General features: G+C 41.8%; 6 protein-coding genes across 6 annotated transcripts; 4 read left to right on the top strand and 2 right to left on the bottom strand.

Annotated features, from left to right (window-relative positions):
- The first annotated feature begins 432 nt into the window (after nucleotides 1–432).
- On the top strand, nucleotides 433–1819 carry LOC133014378 (trypsin-1-like). The gene is made up of 6 exons (XM_061081599.1): nucleotides 433–568; nucleotides 667–817; nucleotides 927–1174; nucleotides 1247–1383; nucleotides 1474–1575; nucleotides 1670–1819. The coding sequence occupies exons 1-6, from the start codon at nucleotides 433–435 to the stop codon at nucleotides 1715–1717; spliced, it is 822 nt and encodes a 273-aa protein (XP_060937582.1). The 3' UTR covers nucleotides 1718–1819.
- A 1692-nt stretch (nucleotides 1820–3511) lies between these two features.
- LOC133014380 (trypsin-1-like) lies at nucleotides 3512–4886 on the top strand. Its single transcript, XM_061081601.1, has 6 exons — nucleotides 3512–3647; nucleotides 3746–3896; nucleotides 4006–4253; nucleotides 4326–4462; nucleotides 4553–4654; nucleotides 4737–4886. Exons 1-6 carry the CDS (start codon nucleotides 3512–3514, stop codon nucleotides 4782–4784), a joined length of 822 nt encoding a protein of 273 aa, XP_060937584.1. The 3' UTR covers nucleotides 4785–4886.
- Nucleotides 4887–6578: 1692 nt separating this feature from the next.
- Nucleotides 6579–7952, top strand: LOC133014376 (trypsin-1-like). The gene is made up of 6 exons (XM_061081597.1): nucleotides 6579–6714; nucleotides 6813–6963; nucleotides 7073–7320; nucleotides 7393–7529; nucleotides 7620–7721; nucleotides 7804–7952. The coding sequence occupies exons 1-6, from the start codon at nucleotides 6579–6581 to the stop codon at nucleotides 7849–7851; spliced, it is 822 nt and encodes a 273-aa protein (XP_060937580.1). The 3' UTR covers nucleotides 7852–7952.
- Nucleotides 7953–9662: 1710 nt separating this feature from the next.
- Nucleotides 9663–11280, bottom strand: LOC133014391 (trypsin-2-like). The gene is made up of 5 exons (XM_061081624.1): nucleotides 11191–11280; nucleotides 10951–11104; nucleotides 10617–10876; nucleotides 10134–10270; nucleotides 9663–10008 (listed from the first exon to the last, which is right to left on the bottom strand). Exons 1-5 carry the CDS (start codon nucleotides 11228–11230, stop codon nucleotides 9856–9858), a joined length of 744 nt encoding a protein of 247 aa, XP_060937607.1. The 5' UTR covers nucleotides 11231–11280; the 3' UTR covers nucleotides 9663–9855.
- Nucleotides 11281–12401: 1121 nt separating this feature from the next.
- Nucleotides 12402–14225, top strand: LOC133014500 (trypsin-like). Its single transcript, XM_061081765.1, has 6 exons — nucleotides 12402–12478; nucleotides 12686–12842; nucleotides 13139–13237; nucleotides 13325–13488; nucleotides 13685–13824; nucleotides 13906–14225. The coding sequence occupies exons 1-6, from the start codon at nucleotides 12439–12441 to the stop codon at nucleotides 14056–14058; spliced, it is 753 nt and encodes a 250-aa protein (XP_060937748.1). The 5' UTR covers nucleotides 12402–12438; the 3' UTR covers nucleotides 14059–14225.
- Nucleotides 14226–14734: 509 nt separating this feature from the next.
- cblc (Cbl proto-oncogene C, E3 ubiquitin protein ligase) lies at nucleotides 14735–24552 on the bottom strand. Its single transcript, XM_061081587.1, has 14 exons — nucleotides 24501–24552; nucleotides 23632–24311; nucleotides 20636–20782; nucleotides 20394–20550; nucleotides 19320–19441; nucleotides 18885–19022; nucleotides 18692–18779; nucleotides 18406–18537; nucleotides 16601–16780; nucleotides 16304–16459; nucleotides 16090–16145; nucleotides 15565–15648; nucleotides 15360–15415; nucleotides 14735–14975 (listed from the first exon to the last, which is right to left on the bottom strand). Exons 2-14 carry the CDS (start codon nucleotides 23982–23984, stop codon nucleotides 14842–14844), a joined length of 1803 nt encoding a protein of 600 aa, XP_060937570.1. The 5' UTR covers nucleotides 23985–24311; nucleotides 24501–24552; the 3' UTR covers nucleotides 14735–14841.
- Nucleotides 24553–25848: the final 1296 nt, after the last annotated feature.

Genomic DNA, 25848 nt, shown 5'->3' with positions numbered 1-25848 from the left:
AATCACTTTGCGTCACGTTGCGGTTAAAATGTAACCGATCTCTAAATTTAATCTCTAAGATAATGAATAAACTCTGACTGATGAGTGAATGAGACACATCACATGTGGTCAAAACAAAAAAAGTCACATAGTATTAGATAATACTTAATGGCGCTGTGTTAGTTAAGGTCATCAGTGATAACACAACCAAAAACAGGCTCAAACTTAAACATTGTTTATATGACATATATCATATGGCGATTCCATTTTGATATTATGCAACACAAACATGAAGAATTGAACCACTGCATGGTTAAGGATTAGAACAACATCCATTTGCTGACACGAAAGATATTCTGACTTGTTTAATGCACTGTTTTATCTCGAAGTAATTCTGTAAATGATTCACTTGACCCAAACATCCCGCTGCAGGGATTGGCTCCTCACCAGCCAATGAGGATTGCCAGAGAGCAGGGCAGCTCACCTGCCTGTGGATATAAACCCAGGATCTTGGTGAAGTCCTGTCATCCACTCGATCACACAGCAACCATGAGGTCTCTGGTCTTCGTTCTGCTCATCGGAGCTGCTTGTAAGTGTCCAATTGACTTGCTTTCTAATAGAAGCCAATTCTTCTCCTTATAGTGACAACAGAATTAACAGGTTTATGTTGCCATCATGTCTTTTCAGTTGCCCTGGAGGACGACAAGATCGTCGGAGGGTATGAGTGCACGCCTCATTCCCAGGCCCATACGGTGTCTCTGAACTCCGGCTACCACTTCTGTGGAGGCTCCCTGGTCAGCGCGGACTGGGTTGTGTCTGCTGCTCACTGCTACAAGTCGTAAGTTTCTCCTTGATGCTATGAATACAACGTTTTTCATGCAGGAATCATTGTGTTTAAACAGCATCATGAAAGTCATGATCAAATCAACACTCTCTCTCCTTTGCAGCCGCGTGGAGGTGCGTATGGGCGAGCACCACATCAGAGTCAATGAGGGAAGCGAGCAGTTTGTCAGCTCCTCCCGTGTCATCCGCCACCCCAACTACAACTCCTGGAACATTGACAACGACATCATGCTGATCAAGCTGAGCAAGCCCGCCACCCTCAACCAGTACGTGAAGACTGTGGCTCTGCCCAGCGGCTGTGCCCCCGCTGGCACCATGTGCAAAGTTGCTGGATGGGGCAACACCCAGAGCTGTGAGTAATATACCTGAATTGTTCTCTCAATGTCTGCAGTGCAACTCTCTCTAAATCTGTCTTGTTCTCCAGCCGTTAGCGGTGACAAGCTGCAGTGCCTGGACATCCCCATCCTGTCTTTCAGCGACTGTGATAACGCCTACCCTGGCATGATCACCGATGCCATGTTCTGCGCTGGATACCTGGAGGGAGGAAAGGACTCTTGCCAGGTGTGAAATATAATGGTCAGGCAGAACGACTATATGTATTCTTGGAATTACATATTAAACTGAATCCTCTTAATCTTCCACTTGTGTCAGGGTGACTCCGGTGGCCCCGTCGTGTGCAACGGTGAGCTGCAGGGTGTTGTGTCCTGGGGCTACGGATGTGCTGAGATGGGAAATCCTGGTGTCTACGCCAAGGTAACTTTCCAAAGAGAGAGATATTTAATCCACAGTGAGACACTGATGAACTGATCTAACTCTGATTCTTCTTCTTCTTCTTCTTCTTCTTCAGGTCTGCCTCTTCAACGACTGGCTGGAGACCACCATGGCCAGCTACTAAGTGATTGAAGCAAAGTTCAGTCGAGCAGCTCAACATCATTTGCTCTTCATGCTCCTTCTTTTGCACTGGACACTTTGACAAATAAAATCTTTCAAAGCAGAATATTGAGTCTTTTTTTGTGCCAATATTTCACAGAGGAAATTCTTAAATGTTCTTCAGAAAATAGTTGTTGATCACATCCTTGTTAAAAGTGTGTTGTAAATCATTGCAATTAAGAGTCAAACACACTGAAGTAAGAGATGAATGTCTAGTTCATTAAAGAAAAAAAAAAATAAAGACTTACTATCATTAGCAAAGTACAGGAAATGTATGACCTGGTGTTTTTAAGTCTCCTTGAATTATATTTCTCAATAATTATTGACAAACATCACATAACTCAACAGCAAAGTTAATATAACAAATAAAAACCCAACCTAGGAACAGTTTTACACGTTAACATGTTTTGTAATTAGCCAAACAACTAATGTAAAAGAGGGAAATATAAAAGAGGTGTTGCAAACCTTATAAAATGATGTTTATAAAATAACTGTTGTAAACGTAGTGCCTCTCAGAACAGTTGATGTTGCAAACCTGGATCCAAAACATATTTTTCAAGAATTAACAATTCATCTTAAATATATAATCTTATGTGATGCCTTCATTAAATGCTACTTGTTTAAAAATATATACTTCCCGTCAAGTTTCAGGTGAACGTATGGATGTTAATCATGAAAGGTCTGTATAAGGGACTGTGGGTCGCTTGGAGACTTTATATTTCCTGGGACGGACCAAAGCTCCTGGATTTCTGGAAGAATGTTCAAAAAGAGATAAAATAGGTTTTGGGTATTTACTTTGCTTTAGATCCTGAACTTTATTCAACAGGTAGACTTCCTGATATTGTGACAGACGGGATCCTGATTCCTGTATTTAGAACTCTGCTCTTAATAGCAAATCGAAATATAACAGTTACTTGGTTGAAGCCCCCCCATCACATGACAATGGAGAGACAGGGTAAATGGGTCTTTTCCTTTCTTTATTTGCTTATCTCATTGTTAATGTTTTTCCTCCTATTTCTCTCATTTAAGTTATGTCTCAGGGTTAAACCATGAAATACTTTCAGTCAATACTGTTATTATTCTATCTGTATATCAATGGATGTTTAAATATGGGCTTATGTACCAGAGACGTGATTTCTGCGAACTCAGAAGAATAATTTAATGATAATGCTCAACATGGACATGAAAAGAATATCACTGAAAAACAAGTGTAAGAGCATCTGCATGTTGCTTATTCATTAAGTTATACGATGAATAAATAAATAAAAACGTCTGTTTTGGTTAAAAAGTTGTGTCAGGTGCTTTATGTCCAGAGTAGTGAAAAGATCAATCTCTTTGTCACAGTGTTGTTAAAATGTAATCGATCTTTAAATTTAATCTCTAAGAGAATGAATAAACTCTGACTGACGAGTGAATGAGACACATCACATGTGGTCAAAACAAAAAAAGTCACATAGTATTAGATCATATTTAATGACGCTGTGATGGTAAAGGTCATCAGTGATAACACAACCAAAAACAGGCTCAAACTTAAACATTGTTTGTATGACATATATCAAAAAGCGATTCTTTTTTGACATTATGCAACACATACATGAAGAATTTAACCACTGCATGGTTAAGGATTAGAACAACATCAATTTGCTGACAAGAAAGATATTCTGACTTTTTTAATGTTGTGTTTTATCTCAAAGTAATTCTGGAAATCATTTACTTGACCCCCAACATCCCGCTGCAGGGATTGGCTCCTCACCGACCAATGAGGATTGCCAGAGAGCAGGGCAGCTCACCTGCCTGTGGATATAAACCCAGGATCTTGGTGAAGTCCTGTCATCCACTCGATCACACAGCAACCATGAGGTCTCTGGTCTTCGTTCTGCTCATCGGAGCTGCTTGTAAGTGTCCAATTGACTTGCTTTCTAATAGAAGCCAATTCTTCTCCTTATAGTTAGAACAGAATTAACGGGTTTAAGTTGCCATCATGTGTTTTCAGTTGCCTTGGAGGACGACAAGATTGTCGGAGGGTATGAGTGCACGCCTCATTCCCAGGCCCATACGGTGTCTCTGAACTCTGGCTACCACTTCTGTGGAGGCTCCCTGGTCAGCGCAGACTGGGTTGTGTCTGCTGCTCACTGCTACAAGTCGTAAGTTTCTCCTTGATGCTATGAAGACAACGTTTTTCATGCAGGAATCATTGTGTTTAAACAGAATCATGAAAGTCACGATCAAATCAACACTCTCTCTCCTGTGCAGCCGCGTGGAGGTGCGTATGGGCGAGCACCACATCAGAGTCAATGAGGGAAGCGAGCAGTTTGTCAGCTCCTCCCGTGTCATCCGCCACCCCAACTACAACTCCTGGAACATCGACAACGACATCATGCTGATCAAGCTGAGCAAGCCCGCCACCCTCAACCAGTACGTGAAGACTGTGGCTCTGCCCAGCGGCTGTGCCCCCGCTGGCACCATGTGCAAAGTCGCTGGATGGGGCAACACCCAGAGCTGTGAGTAATATACCTGAATTGTTTTCTCAATGTCTGCAGCCCAACTGCCTCTAAATCTGTCTTGTTCTCCAGCCGTTAGCGGTGACAAGCTGCAGTGCCTGGACATCCCCATCCTGTCTTTCAGCGACTGTGATAACGCCTACCCTGGCATGATCACCGATGCCATGTTCTGCGCTGGATACCTGGAGGGAGGAAAGGACTCTTGCCAGGTCTGAAATTTAATGGTCAGGCACAATGATTATATGTATACTTGGGATTACATATTAAACTGAATCCTCTTAATCTTCGGCTTGTGTCAGGGTGACTCCGGTGGCCCCGTCGTGTGCAACGGTGAGCTGCAGGGTGTTGTGTCCTGGGGCTACGGATGTGCTGAGATGGGAAATCCTGGTGTCTACGCCAAAGTAACTTTCCAAAGAGAGAGATATTTAATCCACAGTGAGACACTGATGAACTAAACTAACTCTGATTCTTCTTCTTCTTCAGGTCTGCCTCTTCAACGACTGGCTGGAGACCACCATGGCCAGCTACTAAGTGATTGAAGCAAAGTTCAGTCGAGCAGCTCAACATCATTTGCTCTTCATGCTCCTTCTTTTGCACTGGACACTTTGACAAATAAAATCTTTCAAAGCAGAATATTGAGTCTTGTTTTGTGCCAATATTTCACAGAGGAAATTCTTAAATGTTCTTCAGAAAATAGTTGTTGATCACATCCTTGTTAAAAGTGTGTTGTAAATCATTGCAATTAAGAGTCAAACACATTGAAGTAAGAGATGAATGTCTGGTTCATTAAAGAAAATAAAATAAAGACTTACTATCATTAGCTAAGTACAGGAAATGTATGACCTGGTGTTTTTAAGTCTCCTTGAATTATATTTCTCAATAATTATTGACAAACATCACATAACTCAACAGCAAAGTTAATATAACAAATGAAAACCCAACCTAGGAACAGTTTTACACGTTAACATGTTTTGTAATTAGCCAAACAACTGATGTAAAAGAGGGAAATATAAAAGAGGTGTTGCAAACCTTATAAAAGGATGTTTATAAAATAACTGTTGTAAACTTAATGACTCTCAGAACAGTTGATGTTGCATAACTGGATCCAAAATACATTTTTCAAGAATTAACAATTCATCTCAAATATAATATTCTGATGTGATGCCTTCATTAAATGCTACTTGTTTAAAAATATATACTTCCCGTCAAGTTTTATGTGAATGTATGGATGTTAATCATGAAAGGTCTGTATAAGGGGCTGTGGGTCGGTTGGAGACTTTATATTTCCTGGGACGGACCAAAGCTCCTGGATTTCTGGAAGAAAGTTCAAAAAAAGATAAAATGGATTTTGGGTATTTACTTTGCTTTAGATCCTGAACTTTTTTCAATAGGTAGATTCCCCGATATTGTGACGGACGGGATCTTTATTCCTGTATTTAGAACTCTGATCTTAATAGCAAATCGAAATATAACAGTTACTTGGTGGAAAGCCACCCATCACATGACAATGGAGAGACAGGGTAAATGGGTCTTTTCCTTTCTTTATTCGCTTATCTCATTGTTAATATTTTTACCCGTATTTCTCTCATTTAGGTTTAGTATCAGGGTTAAACCATAAAATACGTTCATTCAATACTGTTATTATTCTATCTGTATATCAATGGATGTTAAAATATGGGCTTATGTACCAGAGAAGTGATTTCTGCAAACTCAGAAGAATAATTCAATGACAATGCTCAACATGGACATGAAAAGAATATCCCTGAAAAACAAGTGTAAGAGCATCTGCATGTTGCTTATTCATTAAGTTATACGTTGAATAAATAAATAAAAACGTCTGTATTGGTTAAAAAGTTGTGTCAGGTGCTTCATATCCAGAGCAGTGAAAAGATCAATCTTTTTGTCAACGTTGCTGTTAAAATTTTATCGATCTCTAAATTTAATCTCTAAGAGAATGAATAAACTCTGACTGACTGGTGAATGAGACACATCACATGTGGTCAAAACAAAAAAAAGTCACATAGTATTAGATAATATTTAATGACGCTGTGTTAGTTAAGGTCATCAGTGATAACACAACCAAAAACATGCTCAAACTTAAACATTGTTTATATGACATATATCATCCGGCGATTCTTTTTTGACATTATGCAACACATAAATAAAGAATTGAACCACTGCATGGTTAAGGTTTAGAACAACATCAATTTGCTGACAAGAAAGATATTCTGACTTTTTTAATGCACTGTTTTATCTCTAAGTAATTCTGGAAATCATTTACTTGACCCAAACATCCCGCTGCAGGGATTGGCTCCTCACCGACCAATGAGGATTGCCAGAGAGCAGGGCAGCTCACCTGCCTGTGGATATAAACCCAGGGTCTTGGTGAAGTCCTGTCATCCACTCGATCACACAGCAACCATGAGGTCTCTGGTCTTCGTTCTGCTCATCGGAGCTGCTTGTAAGTGTCCAATTGACTTGCTTTCTAATAGAAGCCAATTCTTCTCCTTATAGTTAGAACAGAATTAACGGGTTTATGTTGCCATCATGTCTTTTCAGTTGCCTTGGAGGACGACAAGATCGTCGGAGGGTATGAGTGCACGCCTCATTCCCAGGCCCATACGGTGTCTCTGAACTCCGGCTACCACTTCTGTGGAGGCTCCCTGGTCAGCGCAGACTGGGTTGTGTCTGCTGCTCACTGCTACAAGTCGTAAGTTTCTCCTTGATGCTATGAAGACAACGTTTTTCATGCAGGAATCATTGTGTTTAAACAGCATCATGAAAGTCACGATCAAATCAACACTCTCTCTCCTGTGCAGCCGCGTGGAGGTGCGTATGGGCGAGCACCACATCAGAGTCAATGAGGGAAGCGAGCAGTTTGTCAGCTCCTCCCGTGTCATCCGCCACCCCAACTACAACTCCTGGAACATCGACAACGACATCATGCTGATCAAGCTGAGCAAGCCCGCCACCCTCAACCAGTACGTGAAGACTGTGGCTCTGCCCAGCGGCTGTGCCCCCGCTGGCACCATGTGCAAAGTCGCTGGATGGGGCAACACCCAGAGCTGTGAGTAATATACCTGAATTGTTTTCTCAATGTCTGCAGCCCAACTGCCTCTAAATCTGTCTTGTTCTCCAGCCGTTAGCGGTGACAAGCTGCAGTGCCTGGACATCCCCATCCTGTCTTTCAGCGACTGTGATAACGCCTACCCTGGCATGATCACCGATGCCATGTTCTGCGCTGGATACCTGGAGGGAGGAAAGGACTCTTGCCAGGTCTGAAATATAATGGTCAGGCAGAACGACTATATGTATACTTGGGATTACATATTAAACTGAATCCTCTTAATCTTCCGCTTGTGTCAGGGTGACTCCGGTGGCCCCGTCGTGTGCAACGGTGAGCTGCAGGGTGTTGTGTCCTGGGGCTACGGATGTGCTGAGATGGGAAATCCTGGTGTCTACGCCAAGGTAACTTTCCAAAGAGAGAGATATTTAATCCACAGTGAGACACTGATGAACTGATCTAACTCTGATTCTTCTTCCTCTTCAGGTCTGCCTCTTCAACGACTGGCTGGAGACCACCATGGCCAGCTACTAAGTGATGGAGCAAAGTTCAGTCGAGCAGCTCAACATCATTTGCTGTTCATGCTCCTTCTTTTGCACTGGACACTTTGACAAATAAAATCTTTCAAAGCAGAATATTGAGTCTTGTTTTGTGCCATAATTTCACAAAGAAAATTCTTTAATGTTCTTCAGAAAATAGTTGTTGAACACATCCTTGTTAAAAGTGTGTTGTAAATCAATGCAATTAAGAGTCAAACACACTGAAGTAAGAGATGAATGTCTGGTTCATTAAAAAAAAATAAAATAAAGACTTACTATCATTAGCAAAGTACAGGAAATGAACGACCTGGCGTTTTCAAGTCTCCTTATATCATATTTGTGTAGACTTATTGACAAACATCACATAACACAACAGCAAAGTTAATATAACAAATAAAAACCAAACCCAGATAACCAATAACCAATAACCTGGCATAAATGATGACAAAGAGGAAAATATAAAAGTGGTGTCAACCCTTTCCATTTATAAAATAACTGTTGTAAACTAAGTGTTTTATTCCTAAGTGAAAATGTTGGACTTTACTTTGAAAAATCTCCAAATCCATACAGTAAATATGTTTGATATTCAGTGTGTAGGTAGTCAGAAAGGTCCTGAACACAGGCATATCAGTCTCTCTCTGAATATATTTAGCAAAGTGTTTTTACAGTACTTTGAAGTATCCAGAAATTACCTACTTGAAGCTAAAAATGTGTGATTTTTATTTTGTTAAATCTCATAATTGATACTGTCCAAATGCTATTCATAAGTCTCTAACAGTTAAGAAAATATGTACTTCTTGTGAATTTAATCTAAGAAATTATTTTTCAATTATGCATTTTGTATAGGCTCAACAGTTTATTTTGGAAACCGGACGTAGGCCCACATGTGTTCTCCCTCTAACTTCGAGTACTCTGTTGCCTTCCCCTTTCTGGGCGGTTTGGATCTTTATATACAGTCTATGGTTTGGATGCGTTTACCATAAGTGTCAGAATATGCGCGCAGTAGAATTTCTGTGTCGGCTGATTTTGACCACAGAGATGCGAGTGTCGATGGCTTGACCGCAGTCGTACCGCGGACACAGATAAGACACAGATGATGATCTCATTTCTTTCATGTCTTCTCTTTTCATATTATGTCTTTTGAAACGCCTCTTTGTATAAGTTCTGGCTTTTGTGAACTTGCGGCCAGCTCCATTTTGAGCACCCGTGCTTGTTGTATAAACTCTGCAGATCCTATTATTATAAAGACTCAAAAGCAACTCCAGTCTGAGAATTTCCCTATTTCAAATCTCAAGATGAATTCCCATCACATGACGTAAAGTGACAGTGTGACGGCACCATGTGACAGCCCATGTATTTGTGTTTTGGTTTGAATGACACCGTCAGGCGCTCGGTCAAACATGTGACAGACTTTGAGCTTGTACTGCATCATTTCTTCAAATAATACTGGTCTTCTACTCTCCTTCCTTTTAGCACCAACGTTTTAGGAACAATACAGAATGAATCCCATAGCACACCATCACTCTCGGAGTCCAAGAACCGACTACAAATTGACCGTAGGTGTGTGTCTGATATACATCTCGACCAATGTCAGCTGGGATTGGCTCCAGCTCCATGTATTCTGGATAATGGATGGACAGATGGTCATACACTCTTATTATCTGACTGTGGGGTATATTTATTTTTACAGTCTTACCACTGATTTGAAAAGAAGTATTCAGAAATGTGTTAGACAGTAATATAGTTGCCTGGTATCATGTGTATTAAAAGTAGCAACAGTATTGTCAACAGAAATAAACACAGTGATGCATTATAAAATGGAAGATTTTATTGACTTTGCCATGACGGAACAAATTTCTCTCTCTCTCTCTCTCTCTGTTTCTTCTCTCAGCTGCTCTCCCCTCTGACACCACCCACCACCACCACCTCCTGTCTCCTTCACTCTCTCTCTCTCACTGGTTCCCCTCTCTCATGTAGTTCCGTGATGACAGATCACAGTCTAGCTGTATGTGCTGAGAATGTTGTTGATCCAGGGCAACAGAGAGCAGACTTTGGTGTAAACGCCCGGGAAGTTGGGCTGAGCGCAGCCCTGGCCCCAGGAGACGATACCATGCAGCTCGCCATTACACACCAGAGGACCACCAGAGTCCCCCTGAGCAGGGGGAAGGGAGGAAATGGAGGTTATTTCTCCCATCATCACATCAGTATGCTCAATTGTTTTTTACTCTACACGTCAACAGCCTCATTTAATGTGCTGTGTAATTGCGCGAAAAATACCTGGCAAGAGTCCTTGCCTCCCTCCAGGTATCCAGCGCACACCATGCGGTCGCTGATCTTGCCGGGGTAGGAGCCTTCACACTCCTTGTGGGACAGAATGGGGACTTGCACACACTGGAGGTTGAATGGGTTGAACACTGGAGGTATGAGCAGAAAAAGAAAGACAAATGTTGGAGTTAAAGCTAGGGTTGGTAATCCCGGAAGAGCAAGAGCAGGCCACAGTGCCAGCGACACATCCCACCCCCTCCCATCTGCGCTCTTGTCAAAGCTAAGCCCCAAAAACACATGAACTTGCACTGACTGACAACTGGTATTGGTAACTTTTCAATAGGTATTGTATCGTTTTAAAAAAATGGTTCTACAGATGTGTTTAGTGCAGAAACAGCTTTTTCTACAATTACTTTTAATTGAAGGCCTGTGTGTAATAATTTGTTACATTTATGTTCCATTCGTAAGAATCACAGATGAATAACATCAGGTCACCTGAATCAGTGTAGATGTTGCCCCATCCGGACACCGTGCACATGTCCCCGGCCGCCGGGCAGGCTTTGGGCAGGGCGACGGGCTTGACGTATTGGGTTATGGTGGCAGGGTGAGCCAACCTCATCAGCATGATGTCAAAGTCCAGGGTGGTGTAGTCGTAGTTCTCGTGCCAATAGATGGCGTCCACCGACATGTACTGCTCATTGCCCTCGTTCAGCCAGATGTGGTGGTCGCCCAAGACTGCGATCTGGGAGTAGGGGCTGAAATAGACAGCAAATGTTGAGAACTTGAAGTTCTGGTGAGAACAGCATGAACACTTGAGTGTGACACAAACTTTTGCCAGCAGTGCGCAGCGGAGGCGATCCAGCGGTCGTTGATGAGGGAGCCGCCACAGTAATGGTAGCCGATATTGAGAGACACCTGCCAGGGCTGGGAGTGGTGTGTGCACTCGTAGCCGCCTACGATCTTGTCGTCCATAGGGGCTGCAGCTGTGGTGTAAAGAAAATGTAAAATATTTAATGTTTGACAGATTTCAAATTCATTTTTTATTCTAAGACCTTCAGCTGAGCTTTACCTGCGGCGCCCAGGAGCGCGAGAACAATCAGGCCAATCATCTTGTGGCTGCCTCGAGCCTTCCTACAAACCAGACTGGACGTGAATCCTCTGTTTCTCACCGCATTTATACTTTAACCCATCTGTGACTTTCCATGCCCCCCCTCCCTCCTTTAAACTCCCCTCACCTTTATTCCTCCCCCCAATTCCTCCCACCCACCTGCAAATCTCGTTTCTCTCCTGCCCCTGTGAAACAAACTTGTCTTCCTATGTGCCAAGTTAATTCTGCTGATGTATGAGCAACATCTCAAATGTTTTTTGGCCTTGAGATTTTTGCCATTTGTCACCTTAATAATTGTGACTCTGTTTATAATGGGACAGGAGAGGCTCCTAATTGTAAGAAAATTACTGGAATCATATAATATGCTTTGTAGAGGTAATTGTACACTTGCCCTATGAAATAAAAATACATAGAGGATCTTTAATGATCAGAGATAATGACCCATACAGTAAATGTAAATGCAGGTCAGGGATGTCACCAGGCACTCTGTATTATTCCTCTTATTTAAATTATCTGACAACGTTTTTTCTTCAGCATTCCATATTTAAATTAATATCTTGTATTTATTTCTGACAGACTTAAGTCCATCTTTTTATTTTTTAGTTAACTGTTGCAACCAGTGTTTCAGTGTGTACAGCAAAACAAAGTATACTGCATTTATTAGGAGCTCTAAAGTCATGTAACTTCTATGCGACGGGAGAAAAACAAAAAACAGCTTGTTATTTTCCTGCCTCTGAGACGCCAGATGAGCTCTTTCTCACCTTCCTTATCACCTGCCCATGTTCAAGGGCAGCCAAAAGTGGAGCCAACTAACAGCATGCTTACGAATCTTGTTCTATATCAAACAACCAAGAGAAAAAACGTACACGGGTATCGTGATATCGGAGAGACCTTCTGCCACATTCGTAAATGAGGGGCACAGATGACACAACCGCAGGGGGTGAAGCTGCCACGAGGCAGAATTGGAAAAACAAGAAAATGCAGGAGCTTGATAAGACAGCAGAACTGGGTGGATGCCCGGTGCCAGGCGATAAGAACAGGAGAGTGTCAGGTCACAGATGTGGTCGACGGAAAGAGGGAGGTGGCGGGTGCAGGAGGGGGGTGGGGTGGGGGGGGGGGGAGTGGGTAAGGTTGAGTGCGTTGGGGCTGATGGGATATAAATGTCAGCCGGGGTGTGTCCGAGTGTCTTCAGATCATTCAACAGACACCATGACACTGCTGGCTCTGCTGCTGATGGTCGGGGCTGCTGGTAACACAAACACACACATGCACGCAAATTAACACACACACACACACACACACACATGCAAAGCTGCATATTTCTATACTCATGTCAAACATTTTGAAAAGTATGATGGTAAGTTGTGGATAATGACTTTGAAACCTGAATCTTTGTCATGTCGCTCTTGGTTTCATCCATTGTGTGTGTGTGTGTCTGTGTGTGTCTGTGTTACAGTGGCAGTTCCCCGTGAGGACGGACGCATCGTTGGCGGACACGAGTGTTCTGCCCACTCCCGTCCTTACATGGCCTCCCTCAACTATGGCTACCACTTCTGCGGTGGGGTGCTCATCAACAACCAGTGGGTGCTGTCTGTCGCCCACTGTTGGTACAAGTAAGCATCACGGCTGAAGAATCCTATCATATATCACAACATGTATTGTTTTCTCTTGTTGCCAAGTTCTTTTTTTCAAATTCATTTGCTTGATTTGCTCTATTTTTCTATCTGCGTTTTTCCCCTTTGAGGTACAACCAAAAACAGTCGTAGGTGGAAAATGAATGATTTATCAGTTCAAGAGCACGTGTGCAGAATAGTATTAGCAAAAGAGGAAATTAAATTGATGTAGACTTATAAGATAGATTATGCACAGAAGCGTTTTCGGCTCCCACATATTTGACCTCTTGTTTCAGTCCCTACTACATGCAGGTCATGATGGGAGAACATGACCTGCGCAAGTTCGAGGGCACGGAGCAGCTCATGAAGACCGACACCATCATTTGGCATCCTCAGTGAGTGAAGAACTTAACCACCCGGCCTTTTCTTTTGCATTCTGCATGACTCAATGATCCTTGTTATGCATTTCTCTCCGTGTGCAGATATGACTACCAGACTCTGGATTTTGACATCATGCTGATCAAGCTCTACCATCCTGTGGAGGTGACCAATGCAGTCGCACCCATCTCACTGCCCAAAAACTGTCCAGTGACGGGAACCCCCTGCTCTGTGTCTGGCTGGGGGAACACTGCCCGGGATGGAGAGGGTTCGTTTCGAATTGTGATTTTAATCATAAAATACAATCTGACTGACAAATAATGTCGTCTGCGTTGCTTTTAAGAGATTGATTCTGTCAACGGCTCAAATTCGCTGTAGTGGAAAGTAATTAAGAACATTTACTCAAGTAGTGAACTGGTTTTTGTGTTTGATTTGTTGACTAATGCGTATCCTGTCCAATGTAGATGTGTACATGCCCACCCTGCTGCAGTGTATGGACGTGCCCATAATTGATGAAGCGCAATGTATGGAGTCCTATCCTGATATGATCTCACCCAGGATGGTGTGTGCCGGGTTCATGGATGGACAAAGAGATGCGTGCAACGTGAGTTTCAAAAGTTGTTCTGGACTCAAATCTCTGTATGTGCAGCAGAATTCATCGTTGTGTATCTCCACCGTTTGTCAGGGTGACTCCGGCAGCCCTCTGGTGTGTCGTGGAGAAGTCCAAGGCCTGGTGTCATGGGGTCAGGGATGTGCCCAACCTGGCTACCCCGGCGTCTACGTCAAGCTGTGCGAGTTCCACGCCTGGATTGAAGACACGCTGGCGGCCTACCCCTGAGGACAGAACGTTTTCTGTCCTCGCTTCTTCCATTTTCTTTTCTTTTCCTTCTCTTTCTCTCGTGACTTGTCTCCTCTGACGTTTCCCCCTCACAAATCCAGACTCAGCACACATGTGCCGAAATATACAAAAACACAATAAAACCATTTGGTATGTGTTCACCTTCACTTCTGTTGGTATTTTCATTTCAAAGTAAGAAATACATAAACAATGACACCACAAAGAAGCTCAAGTATGTGTCAGTTACAGGTTTATTTGTTTGGTTTTAGTACCATAAACATTTTTTAATTTGATTTACTTTTATAAATAATAAGAACACCATAGTTTTAAAGTTTAAAAGATGAGGTAGCATATTTCTAAGGTTTCACGTGTTGACTCTTGATTGCTCCCTTTTTTTTATTCAGATAATTACATTTTCCAATATCAAGCCTTTCATTAGCTTTTATTATTGGATTGTGGCTATGAAAATACTTTAATTATGAAAACGAGAGGATTGTGTGACTATATTTATGAATTGCTATTGAACCTACTGTGGAGATAATGGCAGTGAGATTATTAAACAGCAGGAGGCCTCAGTGGACAAGGTTTCTGTCAGTGGTACACACACACACACACACACACACACACACACACACACACACACACACACACACACACACACACACACACACACACACACACACATACACACACAGTCTCATTTACAGATAAACATGACACAAAAAAGTCTTCTAACTGAGGCTGAAGGAGGATTCATTCATTTCTTCATTTACAGAGTCTTTGTCAGGATGACATTGTTCTCGTCACCTCAGCCAGATCAAATGTATCTTTCCTGGGAGTGATTCCCCTTTCCTCCCGCCCTTTACGTCTCTGTCTCTCTTTGACAGGGTGGGAAGGGCCGAGCCATGCAGCATCACCTACACACAAACAAAAACAGATGTTTTTATAAAAATCATACAAGTTGTCAAAGACTGAGGAAATATTTATATCGAATTTTAAGACTCTCTGGCTCAGCTGTAAAACCCAAAACATTTCAATTTAAAGTGAGATAAAACATTTGAAAAAAAGCAATTACAACTACTTTCATATTGCGTTTCATTATAAGTTGTCAATGTAGAAACTTTAGAGGTGTCACAAACAATATCAGTACCTGTCACACTGTACTGCAATAGTGGCAAGAATTGAGCCGTTATTGGATACTAGTAAGGATATTAGGATCCTTGTCAGCGAGATACATTGGAAAAGCATAATTCCAGTGTAAGAGTATAATGGGACCACTGCACATGAAGCTACTAACTTACTGTTGACACCTTGCTGGGATGAAGAAGACGTCTTCCCTTCTCTAAGTTCATCAACGCTGAAAAGCAAAATAAGCCAAGATGGTGAATTATGAGCAACGGAATCAGCTTGATGGAGTTTACTGATGAGTATTAAAAGTCAAAACAGGCTCAGGTGGAAAATACTGGTTTACTGCAGCCATGCTCCATGGAGACTTCTGTCAATCACCTGTGGGAGAGTGGGTGTGGCCTAGGCAACCTCAGGCCGCCAGAGTCATCGCCCTCACTGCTCTTTGGCTCCTCCCTCTGAGTCCTTAGTGGAAAGCACGCAACACATTTTATTTTATTTCACATTTCATTTCCTCTTGTGTTTTTATTGAATAACTGATCAGACCTTATATTTCTGAATTTCTAAAATAAATGGAAGTTCTTTTGAACAACAGTAGGAAACTTAGTGGCACAGTCCACAATTTGATGCCAAGTTACTTTTTTAAAACAACTTTTATAATTTCCTTAGTATGTAAAGAAATCCTTAAATAAAAATACAATGCTTTAAAACACAAACAATATAAAACGCACCCATTAGCCTTAAAAAGCACTCAACTGCAACTTCACCTCATAGACAATATGAACTTCCTCATGTTGACTATAAATAAAGCTAAAGTATGAAGATCATCATCTGTAAAGTCTCGGCATCATGTCAAAGTTTAAACTCCTCCTCGTGCACATGTAGACAAGAGGATCAGCGTGTCACCTGTTGACGTTTGGTTGCTGTTTGCGTCTCCTCCGTGCTTCAGTGACACCGTGAGCCTGCTCGGGAGAAGGAACACGTCAGGCACCAGCTACCACTACACACATCACATCACAGCTCGCCAAGTGTGTGCACGAATGAACATTTCTGAGACGCTTGAAAAATGATCACCATCATCAAACTGCTGAGATGTGACACAGCAACATGTGGAACTTACTGGACTGGAATGGAAGTGTTTGGTCAGCACGTTGGCTTCTGGTGTCTGGGGCTGGTTGCTGGGATGGGAGGAGCGGGGGAGAGTTTTGCTGTTTTTAGGGGGCAGAGGTGGACCAAAGCGGGGGGGGCTGGGCACCTGGTAATCCAGACTTGAGAGCTGTTGGTATGAGGGAGACAAAGTGAAGCACTAAGTTTGGTTTCTTCTTCGTTGTAGGACATGACTTAGAAGAGACAGAAGGAAACTAGGAGGCTGGAGTAGATAAAATTTAACACAACTGACAGAAACATATTCACACACCTTCTTCAAGGCAGCCATTTCTTTTATAACAAGTTCAATATCCTCATGGTCCGCCTCCTCTTCCTCCTCCTCCTCCTCCTCCTGGCCTCGACCCCTGCCTGCCATGTAGGGCTCGATGAGAATGGACTCAGTCCCTCTGATGACGCAGCGACAGTATGGACACGTGTTGCCCGCTGACTTCTGCTGGATAGTTATGAATGACAGGAGACAGATATGGTTATGGAAACACTTTAGACCTGTGGCTGTGTGTTGCTTCAGGCCTTTTGAACTGTGTGTAGTGGAATATTCACACTTGACTTTAAAAAAAAAAAGGTTGTACAGTTTTCTGAAAGAGGAAGAAGGTGGAACATAACACGTTCGATTGTGGTTATGTACAAATCTAAATCAGATAAAAGTGAATTAAACAATTTATGTATTTGTATTGCTCGGTTACTTTCTTTGTGTTTTTGTTGCTCAAATCATTGGATATTTTGTGATTCTCTTCAGATGCAGTTTTTCTGTGCTGTTTTTCCAGATTGCTCCCTACCTCCTACATTATTTTCTTATTTTATACTTTTATATAGCGGCAGTTTGGACAACTGGTATGTGACCCGATTCTGTTACTCAGCTTTAAATTTACAGTGCCTCAAAAGCAAAGTCTCTGGGGGGGGGGCATTAGGACCCAGGTGCAATTTGCTCAGGCAAGGCGAGGGCACCTCAGCCACTAAAAGGTTCACGGAGAACAGGAGAGTCTCTTTCATGATCACTCCTGTGCACGTGGCCTCATGGTGAGCCAAGCAAAGTCTTGTGCTCTGGACTCGTGTGTAAATGGTGACCCTGTTGAGTTTATATTACAAAATGTGGGTCTGCCAGCAATTTAATGTTTATTTTGTGAAGGGTCTGTTAAATCCTATAACAGAGGTTACACTAAGGCAGGTCAATGAATTTTATGAAGGTGAACTTTTCTTGGCTTTTCCATTGGATGATTGTCAGCAAAGCATTTAGTGGCTCTCACACACACTGACATTCACTTTTCATCAGGGTGACTGTGCTGACATGGTTAAAAGAGGATGTGAGCCTGCAGCTCACATAGGAAGTCCTCAGCCAAATGTCAGGACACAGCGAACTGAACCTTTGCAGAGACATGAAAACCTCCTGAATAAATCCGAGGCCACTGGATGGTCGACTGAAGGAAATGGTGGTCGAGCACGTGGCTATAATGTGCCGGCAGTTTTCTGAGTGCATGTCTTCAAAGTCAAAAGCAGAAGCAGGAAGTTGGGTGGGACCAGTTTCATATATTGGCAATTTCTTAAATGTGTTTTTCCCCCTGATGCCTAATGAATTTATTTTTAAATTTGAGGCTATTTTTGCACCTCTTTTTTTTTTTACCGAGTATTCTACTCAGACAAAAGTGCGTCTTCAGCAATTCTACATTTAACACAATGTGCAAGGACAGAAACATTTAAAATGAATTAATGATTAATGTGAATAATCTTACATACAAAAAGTAAGGCCATTCAGGAACTAGTCTTTGTGTAAATAAATGTAAATGTGTCTCACTATTTTAACTAAGTCAGATTTAAAACTTGTTAAAGCAGCTTTGATTATTTAAGATTATTTTCGCAAGGCACGGGAAATCCCTCACACGCTTCATTAAACACGGAGCATACACTGTAAATAACCAGCTTCATTAGCCTACAGGGTTTTCACATACAAACATTATAGTATTTTTTTCATCCCAGACTCTTTCACTTCACTAAACTTAAAACTGTGCAGTAACAGTAGCTGAACAGCAGCATGTGTAATAGTGCCGGTAGGTTTCATACCTGCCAGCCTGTGAGGCAGGGTTGGCACAGGAGATGCCCACAGGGCTGAATACGAGTGTCCTTATCCCTCTCTGCACAGATCTTACACAACTGGAAGGTGCTGCCAATGTCACAGTAAAGCTCGTACTGCTCCTGTTGGGTGGTTAGTCAAAGAAGAGGCAGAAAAACAATGAGAGGAAACAATATCTCAGGATATGATCTTTGTTTTGTCTTGGTGCAGCTTCAAGATGCTGTGGGCACTCCACGTGGTGATGCCGATAAAGACGTTCAAAGTGCATCCGCTTACTTCTGTGACTTTGACTTTGCTCCTCTGGCAAGGTTCACGCAAGGCGGTCAGGTCGGGGTTCACATCACGGCCATCAGGGTACAGGTAACTGCACACACACACACACACACATACACACACACATGATGCACTGAGAGAAAACACACAGACAAAACGAGAATAATTCAGAGATCATTGTGCGCGTGTTTCTGACCAGCTCTCACTGAAGCCTTCGATGAGAGCCAGGTAGAGAGGTGTGTTCTCGGGGATGGTCTGGACGATGCTGCCCTCAGTGGTCACATGACCAATAGCCCACTGTCCCATTCTTGTGCAGCTCAGTCTGAAGATATAGCTGAAAAAGAAAGATCCTTGTTAATCGCCTGACAGAAACATTAAGAAACTCCACTTAACAGGTAATTTGCTAGAATATCCCTTTACAAATAGTCTCCATATTTACTTCTATTGTGTATTCATTTGTTTTTTTATGTCCTGTGTAAAATCTATCTGCTTAAAACCTTTGCTGTAGTGGTTCTTTTACTTGAAGGACCAACTTTTTTCACGACTGGGATCAGTTTCCAGATGTGACGTAACTCAAGTTCCCATCAAACCTCGACACTGTTAATAGTGATGTAGATCAACAGGTCCGTACCTTCCAGGCCTGTGCAGGTAGTGCTCCAGACGAGCTACAACCTGGTCGTAGGTGAGGAACGCCATGTAGCCTGGATGAGTCACTGCTAATTGGTTCCAGTTCCTTAAAAGTGACTTCCAGGGCTGTAAGGGAGAAGATACTCAGGATAAGAGAATAGTTTGGGAAATATGCTCATTTGATTTCTTCCGAGGTGCAAGGATAAAGTAAACTTCTCTTATCGAAGCTACAGACAGTTTGCTTAGCTAGGTATGAAGATAGATCTTATCTCTCCTTTATTTTCATCTCAAGCTGCTTTTCTTTATGACTTGGATGTTTTATTTTCTGCTATATTGTTGATTAGTCTTTACCTCAATGTATTCACAGGTTAAAATACAGGTTGGATGAATTTAACATATTCATGCTTGTTATACTGGTAGCAACCTGAGGCCGTAAATAAAGATTGACGACATGACGGCGAAGTCTAAAGTGCCGCAATCGCCCCTTGGTTGCTGGCAACAGCATACACCCCTCTCCTCCATGTTAGCATATAGGCTAATAGGACATTGAGTAAACAATATTTCTCAAATACTGTTTCTGTTATTTTATGTGGTTCATACAGATTTATGTTCAACAGCAAATCCTGTTAGTGTTGATGCCAAAAAAAAACTGGGTCAAATGTCATGATTGACAGCTGAGACTGGCTCACGATTGGTTGCGTGGGCCTATTGACAGGGCGTCACAACAGCAGACACCAAATGCCTTTTTGCTGCCACTTGGCAGTTTCATTTCTGGATATTTGGAGGAAGTGGAGACTGCTCTGCCGTGTTAGCCACTAACAAATAGTCTGACATTTAACCCCATTACAGGAGGAAATGACAACATAGTTTTCGGATCATGCAAATGATGATTAACCTGAGCTTTCACAGTTCTGGTATATATTGATTTTGTTATGGCTAGTGGTTTCCTGTTGTTTCTAGTATTTAGACTAAGCTATACAAACCTGCTGCTGCTGGTAGATTCGTATTTATTGTATCACATTTCTTGTATTTAAATAATCAATTTATACCTTTTTTATATAGGAATTGTTGAGCTCACCTGAAAGAGTCTGGTGAAGATGTCAAACTCAAACACAGAGATGTGGTCATTACAGGTGAGATCGATGGTTGATTTGAGCGCCACGGACTCCATCCCTTCCTCAAACGCATGCGCACTCCGCAGCTGCTCTTTAAAGATGTTCCACGGAACCACACACCTGGCAGAATACATGGAGTGGATTTTTGCACACAGAAAATGCAAGAAGTAAATGATTAATGTGTAGGGAAATTCCACAAACTCACTTGTTCCCCCAGGAGTGCCACCAAAACTTCTCGGCCTCTGACTTGGTCACCCTGTAGGTGTCACCCTGAAAAGATCCATCTGGAAACATGGCCCTCATCTCCCCCAGCATGTGACTGAACAGCAGAGACAGTTTAGTCAAGTCCCTCCTGGGAATGAAACACAGCAGACTTTCAGTTTTGCTGCCAAATAGAAATAGACATTGGACATGGAAATGGAAGAAATGACCCACATCCCACACACTGTCACCCTGTGATGGAAAGTCAACGTAAAAGCCATTCACGGCATCTTACATATGTTCTACATTTGTTTTTAAATTCAAAGGATAAGTAACGTTTATTGAAATATGATCATACCTTGAAGCACTATTTTGTTGTGGTGTATTTTTCCCAAAATTCACATTATTTGCATTAAAAACAGATAATTTTTAAAGATTTTATAATAAAATATACTTTTTTATTATAATTATAATAAAATAAAAGTTGCATTCTATTACTGTGACAAATTAAAATCAACCTGTGTGTTTTAGAAGAGACGGAAATACTTGGAAGATTCAATATTATATCTTTTCTGTTGAGAAAGCAGTGACAATACTTTCCACACGCTCTCAGACAGGATGCTCTGTGCTGCATGCTCGTCAACCACAAAATGTTCCATTGGCCAGTGTGTCAGCTCAGACCAGTGTCTATTAGCCTCGGTTCTATTTCTGTACTGTTTTACATACTTAATTTTATTTTATGGTATCTAGAGTCGTGAGTGATCTGCACCACTATGTTTCTGTTACAACATTCAAATCACTCCTGCGTCCGAAGAAACTCACTGTGCATTTAATAAAAAAGAAGAATTGCAATTGAGAGGTTTAAGATATTTAGTCATCAAATATTTGTCAGTGACAAAAATGTTAGTCTGCAGAGCTGATCTTGTTTTGATGTGATGAGATAAAATATAATCAGTCAATAGCTGTACTCACATATGAGGTAGCTCAAGTATTTTGAGGATATTTCATGCCTCTATATGCTTCTACTCACATTTCAGAGGGAAAATATTATACTTTTTACACCTTTTTTCTCCACTTATAGCAGCCTAAAAAAACATGAGATTATGATATTCTGTCATAAAGTGAGTATATACAGAATTACGTGTGTTATCATTTTTTTCATTCTATCTTTGAATTATTACAGTATTTCTACAGCGTGGTTTTGCTTCTTTTATTCCTCCACAATAAAGAATGTGATTTGATTGATGCGTTGACAAATATGTGTGTTTCATCCATTGTTCAGCACACAAGTATCTTTGCAGACGTAGTATCTTTGCAAAACTCTTCCAGCTGCTAAACCTTCCACTGTCAGATGAGACGCCTCCGTCATCAGTCGGATCTCACTTCTGTTTTTAGCCTCACATCACAGTCGAGCAGAAATTCCACTTATAAAGGGGCGATTATTGTTATCCATTATCCAACAGTCAGCGTTTTATACAACAGGCGGAGCTCCAGCAGAAAATGTCTTCAAAACAGCAAATGTCTTCAAAACAGGTCTTCAAAAAGAAGACATTTACAGCAGGACATTTAAAATTAGACTAAAATAGAATATTTACACAATTTTCCCGGACGTCTAAACCCCATTTTACATAACGCATTGTGAATTTGCCACATGACTGCCCATGCAGACAAGGCTGCGGTGAAGGGGGCCATCTGTTCTCTTACGTGTGCAGAGGAATCAAGATGATAAATTAATCTTTTGTTATGGCTTTTCTGATAGTTTCAGCTGGAAGGAAATATGTGACAAAAGCGATATATAGATGGATGGATGGATGGATGGATGGATAGATTGATAGACATATACAAGACACTCTCTCCTGAGCTGCTCCCATTCAGATGAAATACTGCTGCTGTTGTTTGTACTTTCCCCACAGTAGCATCACAAACACGTGGATTTGGCTCGAGTTCCATCTTCATTATTAGTCCCAACAGGATCAAGGTCCAAACACTTAAACTAAAAAGTGACTCAATTCAGCTTTTCCAAAACATCCACTTTAGCTACAGAATGTGGTCATAATTATTGTTTATTCTCTGGGGAAGTAAAAAGCTCTAAAAAAAGACCAAGTTTTCAGACGTGACTCTTTATCTTGTCGATTTGAAGACTACTTTTGATTCTCATGCTTTTTGAAGAGCATTAGTTGAATGGCCCTGGTCCCGCCATTCTACATAAAGATTGACGGGCTGTGCGTCCTCTGTTAGAACTGAAAAATACTTTGTCTGCCTTTTCGAAAGTTTTTAAGCAGAGAGTAATTTCAATTGTGATACACAAAGGATTAAAAACTAAATTTAGAAAACTTTCAAAAGCATGATGGATAATTGATTTGAACAGTTTTCATCAGATCTGTGTGAGGTGTCAAAAATCCAGAGTGACAGAGACACAGCTATGACATTATTGATATATATATTTTTATTATACTTGCTGTGAGCACCAAATATAAACTTCCTTTTAAACTCGGCAAACTGGCGGCAGAAATATCCGAGATCATATCTTAAAAATGCGACAAAAAACGAACCATAATAATAAAAATGTTAGAAGAAAGGTTCTTTAGAGTTTGACACATAATTATACAGTTTTCAACCAATTGTTTCAATTTTGATATTCATTTGCTAAAAACGTACCAAAATTATAGACCAATTTAACCAAAATTTTGTATTTTTGGTTAAATTGGTCTTTAAAAAATTGTTATAACATTATTAATAATACTAAATCTGCCAATTTATTGTTTCAACTAAACAATAATTAAAAAAAATCAGAGTGGACCACGATTATGAATGAATGAATGAAGCCAATTATTTGTATCAACATTTTCTCATGTTAGATATCGGCCTATTGCATTTTGGAAAGAAGTATTTCCAGAAAGGAAATAAGGAATCAAATATTTCAAAACCAACATTTGTCTCTAATATTTGCTTTCCTTGTATGTGTCTGAATGTGTAGCCATCAGCCAGGAGCGCTCTCACCTGTGACTCGATGTCTCCTCAAATATCTTTTCCCGTCCTTCTTTGAACAGCAGCACAGCCCTGTCTGTCTTATCCAGCAGGTTTCTGACATGGACCCTCAGGTAGTTGGCCTCGTCTCCCCGGGGCGTTTGTCCGCCTGCAGCCTTGGAGCCTTCGTAGGGCTCCCAAACCTGCATGAGCAGCTCTGTCGTCTCAGATACCAGCCCGGGCAGGTACGGCGGACTGTTCCTCAGGCCCAGGCGGGGGTTCTTGCACAGCTCGTAGAGCTTGTCCAGTTTCTTGAGAGCCTTGTCCACCAGCTGTCGGTCCTCGCTTGTTGGGAACTGGGAGCTTGAACCTGCTGCTGCCGTCATGTCGCTGTTGTGTGTGGGTGAAGTGAACCATAAACTACTTTAAATGCCCGTCTGTCCTTGTGCATGAGCCGACTACTGTGCTAAGAGGAGTGGAAACTCTCCGTGTCTGAATGTTTGAGGTCCTTACTATGATGTCTGCTTCATCTTAGCGTCATCTTAGCTTCCTCAAACAGCAGCCGTCCTTCATCCATATCATGATAACCCAACAACATCACATTAGGCAGCGATGGACGTGTGCAGAGGCAGCATTCAAAGATGAGAAGGTCCACTCTTTGTCCCTTCACCCTCCTCAAGCTCTGTCACAGTGCAGCTATGACAAAGAGTGAACTAACAACAAAGGAATGGACGACAACAAAGATACAGTTTCAACTTTTGTCATCCCACTCCTTTTTCTCCTCACTCGCTCCACCCTCCTAACTCCACACAATCAGCCTCTCTTGCCCCCCCCCCCCCCCCCCCCCCTTAACATTCATACATGTGTCAAAGCAGCCCCACATCTCAGGTTCATATACTCACAAAGCAGTGGAAACACCTTCTCTGTCATGGCCTCAAACGCTGCTGTTTCTTCTCCGTCTCTCGCTCCTCTCCCCACTTGCAACGTTTGATTGGTTTCCTGGTTTCAGGCAGATAAACAGGTTTGCTGCTTTGCTCTACTTCTCAGACAGGCACCCAGAGAGAGAGAGAGAGAGAGAGAGAGAGAGAGAGAGAGAGAGAGAGAGAGAGAGAGAGAGAGAGAGAGAGAGAGAGAGAGAGAGAGAGAGAAGGAGGGAGGAGAGGGGAGGGCAGAGGTGTGGGCTATACGAACTAAACATCCACTGAGAATGAAAGTAAAAAGCTGTGAGGCCTGAGTAACAGACAGGTAGACTGCGTTTTGACAGACAGGGAAATAAAAGGAAAAGGTCAAAGGTCATCAACTGAAAGAGCTTCTATAAAAAGACTCCTTGTCGTCAGCAAACTGCCAGCAGGGAGCAGTGTATGCTGGGTATTTAAATGGATTGAGTTGGCTTTTCATCTGAAGCTGACATGAAACGTTGCATGTTATTTTCAGCCGGCGGCATTAAGACGTCAACCTGTCAACTTGTCCACACTGAAGTAGTATTATTGCATGGAATTAGATTCATGTATTAATGGTTCCCAGTAATTACTCTGGTGATCCCCTGACTTTCCCTCCACAGCTCCTAAAAGGATAATGCTTGGGGGTTTCAGTAAAAAGTGTTGGGGAGGGGTGTGGGGGGGGATTACTGGGAAGTTTAATACTCACATTCACCTCCCCTCAGCATGAAAACAGCCTCACTCTGGTGATTTCTGCACTTTAGCGCCATCATCAGGACAAAAGTTACATTTGTCCCTAATCTTGGTTAATGATTAACACCTACAATAAGATGATATTCGTCCCGGCCTCAACTGTGCTTTGTGCTTTGTGTCTGGTTTTCGAAGGGGAAACCAGCAACTTTTGAAATTTTTGGTCAAACAACCAAATCAAACCTTAAATGAGCAAAAATGTTTAACACAATGTGTGACTGTTCTAAAATAACTCAGCAGTTTTTCCAGACTTCTCTGTTTAAGGTGCTTGCAGACTCTGGACTGGTGTCGACAGCAAATGTGAATGTGACAGCAGTGGCATGTTTTAAAACTAACATCTCATATGTGGATGTAGCCAAAGATTTCTAAATTTTTCCGTTGGCACCATCAAAAGGTCGCAGTTTTACGACCCTAATATTTCTGTTAATGCAGAACTAGTGTCATTCTGTTTACTTCACTTCCACTTCTACCAGATTAGCATTGTTAACTGGTGCACTTGAAATAAATGAGTTGCATTTATGAATAAATACTTTGTTACACAGAATAATGATAATATAGCCCT

The sequence above is a fragment of the Limanda limanda genome, chromosome 11 (genome assembly GCF_963576545.1).
Source record: "Limanda limanda chromosome 11, fLimLim1.1, whole genome shotgun sequence".
Lineage (NCBI taxonomy): Eukaryota > Metazoa > Chordata > Actinopteri > Pleuronectiformes > Pleuronectidae > Limanda > Limanda limanda.
The sequence above is the reverse complement of the archived record's forward strand: the minus strand, read 5'-3'. Positions and strand labels throughout refer to the sequence as shown.

Excerpts from the sequence above, each read along its gene's own strand:
- cblc (XM_061081587.1), bottom strand. The coding sequence starts at position 23,984 with ATGACGGCAGCAGCAGGTTCAAGCTCCCAGTTCCCAACAAGCGAGGAC. Across the intron at positions 19,023-19,319 it reads TACCTGCACAGGCCTGGAAG|CTATATCTTCAGACTGAGCT; the intron begins GTACGGACCTGT and ends TTTCTTTTTCAG. Across the intron at positions 15,416-15,564 it reads CCACACCCACTCTCCCACAG|CGTTGATGAACTTAGAGAAG; the intron begins GTGATTGACAGA and ends TTTGCTTTTCAG.
- LOC133014500 (XM_061081765.1), top strand. The coding sequence starts at position 12,439 with ATGACACTGCTGGCTCTGCTGCTGATGGTCGGGGCTGCTG. Across the intron at positions 12,479-12,685 it reads GCTGATGGTCGGGGCTGCTG|TGGCAGTTCCCCGTGAGGAC; the intron begins GTAACACAAACA and ends TCTGTGTTACAG. Across the intron at positions 13,238-13,324 it reads ACCATCATTTGGCATCCTCA|ATATGACTACCAGACTCTGG; the intron begins GTGAGTGAAGAA and ends CTCCGTGTGCAG.
- LOC133014380 (XM_061081601.1), top strand. The coding sequence starts at position 3,512 with ATGAGGATTGCCAGAGAGCAGGGCAGCTCACCTGCCTGTGGATATAAA. Across the intron at positions 4,463-4,552 it reads GAGGAAAGGACTCTTGCCAG|GGTGACTCCGGTGGCCCCGT; the intron begins GTCTGAAATTTA and ends GGCTTGTGTCAG. Across the intron at positions 4,655-4,736 it reads ATCCTGGTGTCTACGCCAAA|GTCTGCCTCTTCAACGACTG; the intron begins GTAACTTTCCAA and ends CTTCTTCTTCAG.
- LOC133014378 (XM_061081599.1), top strand. The coding sequence starts at position 433 with ATGAGGATTGCCAGAGAGCAGGGCAGCTCACCTGCCTGTGGATATAAA. Across the intron at positions 569-666 it reads TCTGCTCATCGGAGCTGCTT|TTGCCCTGGAGGACGACAAG; the intron begins GTAAGTGTCCAA and ends ATGTCTTTTCAG. Across the intron at positions 1,576-1,669 it reads ATCCTGGTGTCTACGCCAAG|GTCTGCCTCTTCAACGACTG; the intron begins GTAACTTTCCAA and ends CTTCTTCTTCAG.
- LOC133014376 (XM_061081597.1), top strand. The coding sequence starts at position 6,579 with ATGAGGATTGCCAGAGAGCAGGGCAGCTCACCTGCCTGTGGATATAAA. Across the intron at positions 7,530-7,619 it reads GAGGAAAGGACTCTTGCCAG|GGTGACTCCGGTGGCCCCGT; the intron begins GTCTGAAATATA and ends CGCTTGTGTCAG. Across the intron at positions 7,722-7,803 it reads ATCCTGGTGTCTACGCCAAG|GTCTGCCTCTTCAACGACTG; the intron begins GTAACTTTCCAA and ends CTTCCTCTTCAG.
- LOC133014391 (XM_061081624.1), bottom strand. The coding sequence starts at position 11,230 with ATGATTGGCCTGATTGTTCTCGCGCTCCTGGGCGCCGCAG. Across the intron at positions 10,877-10,950 it reads GCTGCGCACTGCTGGCAAAA|CCCCTACTCCCAGATCGCAG; the intron begins GTTTGTGTCACA and ends TGTCTATTTCAG. Across the intron at positions 10,271-10,616 it reads CAACATCTACACTGATTCAG|TGTTCAACCCATTCAACCTC; the intron begins GTGACCTGATGT and ends TCATACCTCCAG.